The sequence below is a fragment of the Mesoplodon bidens genome, assembly GCF_964165515.1.
Source record: "Mesoplodon bidens genome assembly, chromosome: 2".
In the NCBI taxonomy this organism is placed as follows: domain Eukaryota; kingdom Metazoa; phylum Chordata; class Mammalia; order Artiodactyla; family Ziphiidae; genus Mesoplodon; species Mesoplodon bidens.
The window spans coordinates 146,683,539-146,694,378 of NC_138177.1; the positions used below are offsets into that span (position 1 = coordinate 146,683,539).

At 42.0% G+C, this 10,840-nt stretch overlaps 1 protein-coding gene across 1 annotated transcript; it reads right to left on the reverse strand.

Annotated features, from left to right (window-relative positions):
- Positions 1-9,085: 9,085 nt before the first annotated feature.
- LOC308611787 (general transcription factor 3C polypeptide 6-like) lies at positions 9,086-9,885 on the reverse strand. Its single transcript, XM_081223820.1, has one exon. The coding sequence runs from the start codon at positions 9,868-9,870 to the stop codon at positions 9,139-9,141; it is 732 nt and encodes a 243-aa protein (XP_081079946.1). The 5' UTR covers positions 9,871-9,885; the 3' UTR covers positions 9,086-9,138.
- Between the last annotated feature and the right edge of the window lie 955 nt (positions 9,886-10,840).

A 10,840-nucleotide genomic window follows, 5' to 3' on the forward strand; every position in this document is an offset into this window, starting at 1 on the left:
TCCTGGGATCAACACCTCAATAAACTACTTATACTCAAATAATTGTCTGATGGTTCTTGGGGAACCCAAACTAAGACAGGAACTCTGGGAGAGCAATGCTTCCAGGAATCCTTTTTACATAAGTTCTCTTAGGTCTCCTGGGGAGAAACAGTGACTGAGACTTGAACCTGATGGCTGAGCCCAGATTCCTGACACTTGAATCCATAAGTAAACTGGATCTCGCAGAGTGCCCTCCAGCAGAATGCTCAGGTTCTCAAGGAATTCATCCTAAAGTAGGAGACCAATGGCTCCTGCCTTGGAATGTTTGTAATTTGTGGGTTGGCTGGGAGGAATGGTGTTTTGCACTTGATACCGGATGCTACGATTTAACTGTCTTCCAACTGGACCCTGGATAACATGACCCACACTGATCAAGAATAGATATGAAAATCAGAAAGGGCATTAACCTTTGGTAAACTTTATAAAAAGCTGTTTTCAGTGGATTGCCAGACCCTCTGAAGTCTGACTGAGGGAGTTTTCACTGGCTGGAGAGACTTCCCCTTCAAGGACAATTTTTACAGGGAAAACAGAAAAACAAGGGTACAAGTGAAGAAACAGCTCTAAAAGAACGACAGTAATGGCCGCAGAGGTTCCGGTCGCCATTCTTTATTGTGGTGGTAGTAGTTCCAGTTGACAAACAAGACCACAAAGAGGTGGAGTGGAGAGCGACTGTGGTACCCAAGACTGAACAGCTTCAGCAGTTCCTGAGGGCACCCTAAACCACCCAGCCCCAGTGGGGAAGGGAGAGATCTGGGGCAGGCTCCAGAGTCCCAGTGGCTTTGCTGAGTGGGGACTTGAGTCAGAGGCCTGCATTACTGGTAACTATATTCCTTTTCATCAGCAGGGCAGGGGGACTCTGATCTGACAGAGCAAGCGGCACATTTTGCTTCTGTCAGCGCATTCCAAGGCAGCCCTGTAACTTCAAAGTAGACAGGGGCTTTCTTTTCTTCTTTACAGTTTATTGGCAAAGTATCAAATGTTTTATAGGGCAAATGCTGCCATCCATGCAGCTGTGCTCAGCGGTGCCTGCCAGCGAGGATGTTTCAGTTGGGACTAACACTAGGGTAACTTCAGATTTAAAAGCCTGCCTCTGAATGCATCTCTTCATGCCCTTTAAATGTTGCAAATCAAAAAGGTACACAGGGGCCTTGGTGATTGGCAAACTTTCTGTCACAGGGATAAGAATATAGCCCTCTGTGTGGCCAGAGCAGAAGGGGTGAAGGGGAGGGAGGGGAGGAACACAGGCAGCTTACCCAGGAGGTCAGAAGCCCCAGTGGACAAGCAAAGCCAACTTCCCTGCTGAGGTCAGGCAGGGTACCGATGACACCTCACCCACAACCAACCGTATTGGGCATCCCCTTCCTTTCAGGCATCAGCACTATTGCTCCTGTTCAAGCCTCTTCTTCCTCCTTTCCCTCCCTTTCATGTTTATTCACTCATTGAGCACCTGTCCACTATGTACCAGGCCCAGAGATTTATTGTATGTTCAAGAAGCCCTAGACCCTTCCCCTGTTCTGTGTTCACCTGAGGATATGTTTTTGTAAGTAGCATGAAGATTTTAACAGCAGTCTTCTAAGACCATTGTCTCTTCCACTCCAATTTCCCCTTCGCCTCACTTGCCTTCACATACGGAGGCAATGAGGTGGCCATAGGCATTTTAGGAAGTCGAGTTGAAGTTTGGGTTAGTGGGTTATGTTTATGTGATTCACAGCCACTCTCCGTGAACTGTTCAGTTATTGTTAGCCATCCCCAGTGTAGGAATGGCTTCCAGGAGTACTGCCACTGACCACGGGACCGACTCACCAAACGTTGTCACCAAAGGTTCAGGGCCTCAAGAACAAAGACACTGGCAACAACGTGATGAGTGAGTGCTGTCAATTTAGAGAGTGTGAAGATTAGGACTGCACAAGGCAATGCAAGATGCCCTGAATTCTTATAGCACCTAATACAAGGAATTCAATAGAGGTTTCTAAAGCAACAGTCTGAAAATTCTACAAAACATGACAGATAAGGAGTTCCAAAGCTAAAATGAACTCTTCTGAATTCTGGAAAATAAAAATCCAATTTTGATCAATGATGCTAGAAGAAAGACCAAATTATCTTTCTGTTCTCCGAAAGGAAAATCATTTTACAAAAATCGTTGTCAAATGAAGAGATGATCAAAGAGAAAATCCAGGAAATACTGGAGAAAGGTAGTCTAGAGGTATATCAGACAATTAATAAAAATAATGTGATTTTTCTGGATTTTGAAATTTTAAAAAAGTCTGTGATTTGTTCCATTTTGAATAAATATTTACTTTCTTACTTTTCATTATAAATTTTGTATTCTTTTTCTTAAAGGGACCTCCAATTTATATAAGCTTCAGGGTCCAAAAAACCCCGAACCACTCAGACTCAATAATAACTACTGCACGTAAAATAGCCAAGACCTGGCCCTTGACTTCGAGAGTCTCCCAGGTCACTGGACCAGCCTCATACACAAACCAGCAATTACACAGAGTGTCACCAGGAAGTTCAGGGTCTTTACCTCACTTCCAACCCTCAACGCACTCTGCTTGTTTTTCTATTCAGATATGAATTTTTAGGAGCTCACAGACCTTACTCTCGAGGTGCTTCCATCCCTCCCTTCCCCCCCGCCCCGACACCTGAGGCATTCTCAGGCCCCTCCTCCCCACACCCAAGCCTCAGAACTCATCCCACTTCCTGTGTAAAACACTTCTCCTCTTTTCACTGCGCTAGACTATCCTGCGTGTGTCCTCCGGGTTTCCCTTTTCAAACCTGCAGAGAGGTCTTGAAATTATTTTTCCAAACACACACAGTTCTCTCCAGAAGGGGACTTAGGCCATCGGCTTTAAAATAACATTTTATTTCTTCCCCACTTAGTCTATTCCTGACTTTTTCCTCTTCCCTCATCCAGCCATCTCAGCGAGCTGTGTTCTCTCCTGCACAGCTTTGACAAAATGATTAGGAAATCAAGAGCATCTAGAGAGACTTAGAGGAAATAAGATGTCGTGAGCACTGGGGAGAGTGGCCCAAGTGCAGTGCTGGGCTGGGTCCCTTTGGTGCAGAATGACAAGTGAAGAGCAGGGCCGTCACTATCCAGACTGGGAGCTCTGTAAGGACAAAGGCTTTGTCTTGTTTTTCTCTGTATCCATAATTCTGGGAGGCAGTGATTCAATAAATACTTGATGAAGGGAGAAGAGAGAGACTGAGGGACATATTGGCACTGAGATTCTTTGTCTTATAAAAGTAATCCTTTCTGTGTCTTCATTTCAAAGAAGTCAGAAGTCTTCCCCTTTTCTATGTACACATTATTTCTCCTTCCCTCAGGCTCTAAGGAACATGTGTTAGTCCACCTGTTCAGGGACAGTCCCTCCACCTGTGCCCTTGACCTCAGACTCTCCTGAGTCCTCCAGGCAGAACTCCAATAATCATCTTCCTGCTCCCAGTTTCAGCCTCTCTCCAACTCTCCGCTGCCTCTCTTTGCTCATCCTATAACCACACTCAAACCTCACCCATCCTTAAGCATATACACACACCCGCTGCCCTCCACCTCCTGGACTATATGCCCCCTGTAACTGCCATCTACAAGCTCTCCATTCTGCTGCACGAGCTGTCTCTACTGCCTTATTTGGCATTTATCCATTAACTGAAACTTATCTGAAGGTCACTGATGACCAATTTCCACATCCATGAAGCCCTTTCTTTACTCACTTTACCAAACTCCTAACAACACAGGCACTGACGGTCCACACCCCATCCCTGAAAACCCTTTCCTTGATTGGCTTCCACTAAAACTGCTGCTTGTTCTTGTGCCTCCCAGGTCTACCTACTTCATGGCTGGCAGCAAGGTGATCTCTGTGAATGAGGCTCTGATTTTCCACCTGCACTTTCTCCCCTTCAAGAGCGATGAAGTCACCCCATCTGTGGGCAGACTCTCCCTCTTACAATGGTCAGGCCAGGGTGCTGTGGCTTAGAGGGCCACTAACCACTGAACAGTGTATCCAAAGAAGAGCGAGGGGAGATGATGGGCAGGAAATCTGAGCCATGTTAAAGCAGGAAGAGGAACAGGGGCTGAGAAACCTGGAGAAGAAAAGATGTCATGGAGACTGGAGAGGAAGAAGCAGATGTGTTCTAAGCAGCTTCAAGCTATTAAATGGATTATTGAGTGGACTATCTGAGGAGGGAGGTTTTGCCTCATTGTAAGAGAACTTCATAAAGGTCACAGCCATATAGCAGTGGAAAGGGTAGCCTCATAACACCAGGGCCTCTGCTAACCTCTGTGGCATCTTCATGTGAATTAGAGAAAGGTGCTTCTTTCTGTAGCAGGTTGAAGCCTGACACAATGGCACTCAGCGCTCACCCACTACTTTGGGCAGGTGCCCTCGTGCAGAGCATAACTCATACCATCTTATATACTAACTCCGTGGAAGGCAGGGAGCTTTCTGTCACTGGGAGCATTCAGCCAATGACTGGATGATCTGTTTTAGTTCTTTAGGGAATACTTTTTAAAATCCTGCTTACAATGATCTAACCTGGCTATGAAGATGTACTAGAGATAGAGGGAGAGGGAGATGAAGGGAAGAAACAATGGAGTGGGAGGGGGAGAGATGGAGAGGGAGGAAGATGGAAGGGAAGAGAGATGAAAGGGAAGGGAGATGAAAGAGGAAGAGAGAGAGCAGAGAAAGAGATTGATTGATCATTTTAGTCTTACAGTACCTAAATATGCCCAAATCCAGCTGCATCTTCCCTGTTTTATGAGCAAATAATTTCTAGTTGGGTCTGCCACAAGATGTTAATTCCTATCCAGTTATTTTCCTGTCTCGCCTGCTTGCTATTTGAGTCCCAATTTTGTTCCAGGTGGTACCATGGGATGAACAATAATTGGTCTATGCCAGTGGTTCTCAACCTGGCTACACAGTAGAATCAGCTGTAGAGTTAAAAATTATACATATTTATATAAATATATATCAAATTGTATATATTTATATAAATTTATATCAAATTGTATATATTTATATTTCATATTTATATAAATGTTATAAACATTAACATTATATTTCTTTATACATTTACTAATATTATACTTTTATATTAATATTTATATAAAATTGTGTTTGCATATTTATATTAATATTTATATTAAATTTGAGTATTTTTATATCTATATATTTGTTACTATTATATTTTATATATTTACATTACATGTTTATATCAATATTTATGCAAATTTTAAATAGAATTATATATATTTGTAATGTTTATATTATGTATAACTTAATTTACTTATATATATATATGTATAATATATATAATCAGAACCTTTGAGACTGAAGCCCAGGCATCTATAGTTTAAATATTCCCCCAGGTGATTCCAGTCAGGATTGAGACCCACTGGTTCTCTGACAGTAACACTCTTTTCCCATTTGTGAGCTATTCCGCTCTAGCCTCCTGTACAGCTTGAGGAAGCCGTGTGACCTAGCAAACGGAGGTCTGTTGGGATCCTTTTGGAAAAGCTTTTATTTTCCTATAAAAAAGGACAGGCATGACATTCTGGTTTATGGGTGCTGCCCTTTCTCCTTTTTCCTGGTGTGGCTATGAACAACCAACCTGAAGACAGCCAGCATGAAGACAAAAAACGATTCAAACAGCAACAGTGATATCAACAAAAATGTGCTAAAGACAGTGAAAGGGAAAGATAGGCCTGAGTTTTCAAACCAGGTAAGTATCTGCAACATCCCTCTCCTGACCACCTCGAGGCTTCTTGTTATTTGAAATTCTTAAATATCTTTATTCTGTAAGCCAATGATAATTGAGTTTTCTGTTATTTGCAAGTAAAAGCAATTTACCTGAGTATTTGGTATTTTCTTAGGACGAAGGCTATTATGATTGAAAAAAAGAGAAGTATAGCCCATGCTAACGTTCAGAGTTCAGAAAATGAGTGTTCCTAGAATGACAATGTACAATGGATTTGAGATCCATTTTTTTTACTGATTGCAGCTTGCTAGGGCTGTCATAAAAAAGTACCACAGATTGAGAGGCTTAGACAACAGAAATTTATTTTCTCATAGTTCTGGAGGCTAGAAGTCCAGGATCAAGGTGCCAGCAGGATTGGTTTCTTCTGAGACTCTCTCTTTGGCTTGTAGATGACCATCTTTTCTCTGTATCTTCACATGGTCTTTCCTCTGTGTGTGTCTGTGTCCCCAAATCCTCTTCTTAGAAGGACACCATTGGATTAAGGATCATCCCAACAACCTCATTTAACCTTAATTACCTCTTTAAAGACCCACTCTCCAAATACAGTCACATTTTGAGGTAGTGGGGGTTAAGACTTCAACCTATGAATCTTAGGAGACACAATTCAGCCCATAATACTGGTGACTACAATTTGTCCAGGAATAGGGTGTTCATGATTGGCTTAGATCAGTGGTTCTCAATCCTGACTTTAATCACCTGGAGAAATTTTAAAACTATAGATGCCTGGGCTTCCCTGGTGGCACAGTGGTTGAGAGTCTGCCTGCCGGTGCAGGGGACACAGGTTTGTGCCCCGGTCCAGGAAGATCCCACATGCCGCGGAGCGGCTGGGCCCGTGAGCCATGGCCGCTGAGCCTGCGCGTCTGGAGCCTGTGCTTCACAACGGGAGAGGCCACAACAGTGAGAGGCCCTCATACCACAAAATAAATAAATAAATAAATATATATATATATATATATATATATATATATATATATATATATATATATATATATGCCTAAACCTTGCTCCCAAGGGTGCTGATTTAATTATCAGGGTGGGACCAGATATATATTTTTACATATTGTCAACCATTATTTCTCTAAGTGAGAGTTGGTTAAACCAACTTTATTTATTTTTAAAAATCCCCAGAACTTTGAGGGAGAGGTGAGAAGCCAGGCTTGTTCTGATTGGTAGACAGTGAGGGAGGAGCAGTATAAAAAGGGGCCTTCAGTGTAGGGGTCAGGCTGCATATCTTGTTCAGGAAATGGGGAGAGACCCAACTCATCTCCACTCTTCTTTCTTATAAGAACAAGGGGAAATGAAGACGCCCAGAGGCATTGGCAGCCACATCCGTTTGAGAAAGAATATCCAAAATGGAATGCCCAGGGGTGCACAGGCTGGGAGGGCAGTCATTTGGTGCCAATATGGCCTTATGTTTTTTGTCTACACTCTCAATTAATAGGCCTGATTTATTTTCTGGGACTGGTATTAGACTTACATTTTGTTGAAACTTGCAGGTGCCTAGGAAGGACTGGAAGGGGCTACTTATCACCTAGTGTGCTAGGAAACCACCTCCAACAGACACTGGCCAGGAGTTATTTGTTTCCCGAGAGCAGGACTTGAAAAGTCCCCTGAGGTCACTATTTGTGTCATGATTTTTAAATTTGTAATTTCTGTTGCAAAATTAATTCTGGATTCGTTTAAGAAATTCACAGTCAGCCTTTTTAACTTTTAGTCCACCTGCAATTTTTTTTCCCCAAACCCAGGGCCCTGGCAGTGAAAATGCCCAGTCCTAACCACTGGACTGCCAGGGAATTTCTATCCAACTGCAATTTGACCAAATCAAGTAAGTACTGCATTTTTAGTTTCCTACTGCTGCTGTAACAAACTACCACAAATTTAGTGGCTTAAAACAACACAAATTTATTATCTTACATTTCTGGAGGTCATAAGTCTGAAATGAGTCTGGTAAAATCAAGGTGTTGACAGATCTGCTGCCTCTGGTTCCAGTTCTTAAAGGCTGTCCTCATTTCTTAGCTCATGGTCCTGTATCACCTTTTTTTTTTTTTTTTTTTTTTGATTTGGAAATGCTTTTAATCAGGGTAAGTTGTTTTCCAAATAAACAGTAAAAATTTACAAAACCTACTGAAGGAAAAAATTCCTCACCCTAGAACATTAGTTCTCTAATCTGTCACAACAAAGTTACACCTCCAATAGTTGTGAGATATAATTAACGTGAGGAGTGTTTTAACTTATTAGTACCAGGTTAAACCGTATAAAATTGCAGAGTTTTATAGTCAGAAATAAATATTGGTAGTTTCATATAGTTCAACCTGTATCAAAGTTTGTGACTAATTTACTTAAAAAATACAGTTAGGGTAGATCTAGGTTATCACCATAATATTGTAGAATATTACAGTTGAATTCCAATCATCTTTCTTCAGTGGGAAAGAAGTGAAATTGCAGCTGGAATATCAGAACTGTACCTTCACCCTTAGCACTTCTGAATTCTTTTTCTGTTCTTAGGAGTAATACTAACTTTGGTAGACTGGAAAATGGCCCCCCAAATATTTTCATGCCATAATTCTCAGTTTTATGCCTGTTTAAATTACATGGCAAAAGGGACTTTGCAGATGGAATTAAGGTTATAGACCTTAAAATAGGGAAGTTACCCAGATGTGCCCAGTGTAATCAAATGGACCTTTAAAAGGAGGCAGGAGGGTCCACCATCAATAGGATTATGGAAGAAGCAGGAGAGGTTCAAAGACTGAGAGGGACTTGACCATTGCTGGCTTTGAAGAGAAGGGGACCATGAGTGAAGGAATGCAGGCAGCCTCTAGAAGCTGGGAATGGCTCTCAGCCAACAGCAAGGAAATGGGACCATGATCCTTCAGCTGCAAAGAACTGAATTCTGCCAACAACTGAATGAACAAGGAAATGGAGTCCCCCACGCCACATCCAGAAGAGAATGAAGCTCTGCAAATACCTTGATTTTAGCCCAGGTGAGACCCATATCAGACGGCTGACCTACAAAACTAAAAGACAATACACTTGTGTAGCTTAATACACTTTAGCCACTAAGTCTGTGGTAATTTGTGATGGCTGCAATAGAAACCCACAGTTACCTTAGTAAAACCCCCATTTTAAAGGACTCATCACAGAAGGGTCCCTACAGTCATTGAAACCATATTTTTAAAACCTCGTATCTGGTCCTTAATGATTCTAGTATATTAAACTATATTATAATTGGAAATGTGTATATAGCCAACAACAAAAAATAAAATTGTGAACTGAAAACTACAAAGCCTGTTATTTTATATAAAAACTCTAAAAAGTTCACGACTAGTTTTTATGAGAAACATTTCATCTAGGAGTGATTTCTAAGGCAGTTCCTTGAGTTTCCATAAAAACAGAGCCTTCTGTCTCAGAAGAAGGGATATCAATAAAAGGACCAGAATCCTCTATATCCAAGTTCGGTGGTCTCTCCTGTTCATAACTCAGGTTTGAATTATCTTTCATTTGAATCTCTTGCTCTTCCAACTCCAAAGATTTATCTGGGTCTGGAGCTACAACTTCATCCTCTTCATGATCATGCAGAAAACTACAAATCATGTTGGGTCTACAGGAGAAATCATTTTCCTTGATTTGCAGCCATTCCACACCACCTATGTTTTCTTCTCCTTCCTTCTTTTCTGTCAGAAGAGTTCTTGTCATGCTGAGCTTCTTCATTGTGTGGCATTTATATTTTAGCACTGTTTTATTATTGCCTTCTGCATCCACATGTTCAACATTTTCTTCAAAGATAACACAGGTCCCAAGAGTGTCTTCATACTCTCCAGCAAAGATATAGCTGTCCACTTGCAGAATGGGCTTCTCAGTATCAATTCCCAAAATCTTGCATTTATTTTCACATTTTGAGAGAAAGTCTGAGTCAATAATTCCTGATAATTCCACCAGAACCAACTGCTCTGCCTCCTCCTCCTCCTCCTCGTCCCAGTACCCCCGACTCGGCTCCTCGGCCGCCGCCACCATGCCGCCGCTCCTCCACGCGGCCTCCGAGCCGTCCTGTATCACCTTTTTCCCCTCTGCTTCCATTATCACGTTGCCCTCTATCTGACTCTGACTCCTCCTGGTTCCCTTGTGATTACATAAGGCCCACCGGGATCACGCAGCACAATCTCCCCATCTAAGTGTCATTAACTTGATCACATCTACAAAGTCCTTTGCCATAGGAAGCAACATTCATAGGTTCTAGGGATTCGTACTTAGATGTCTTTAGGAGGCCATTATTCAGTTCACCACGAGGACTCAGTGCTCCAGGAGGTTAAAGCTTGGTAGCTGTGGACAAAACCAAATGATATCTACATCAGCATCTCCTCCTTCCCCCAGCAGCTACCTAGCTCCAATGTCACAAGAGGACCCTTCCTTGTTCAGAAAGTCTTCTCTAAGATGGATGTGGCTTACCATCAATGCAATGCTCGTAGCTATTTGGGGACCCTCATACGCGTACCCAGGTCCTTATCTTTCCTGCAATGGAGCCAGTACAGTTCAGTCTCAGGAGGCTGCCCCCCAGGTTGGAAGTAATCCCAATTCCAGCAGACCCAATTTGTAACTAGGGCTCAGAACTTTTACAGTGTCTCCTCCCACACCCACTTCTTGCTTTTCTAAAGTAAGCTGGCCTGTTATGCGGCCATTTTCTCTAAGGCTGTTGTATGAGAAATTGGAAGTGATACCTCATTGGCTTATTACTTTCTAAAACTCAGTCCGGGGAATGGCAATCTAATTATTATTGGCTGAACCGGTATATCTTACATAGGGAGACAAGCTTAATAAAACAAAGTATTCTTTTGGGTATGTATTATTATAGCTGCATAATACATATCAAGACAAAACACATTTTTCCAAGGGGTACAATTCATACTGTTCTATATAAGAAAATTCTTACCACAGAGTGATTCCTGCTTTATCTTTTCATTTCAAACTCCATCAGAAATTTTAAAAGTCTTGTTTCTTGTAAACCTTCCATACCATGCTCAGTGATAAATAAGCCGGCAGTCCAGCATTA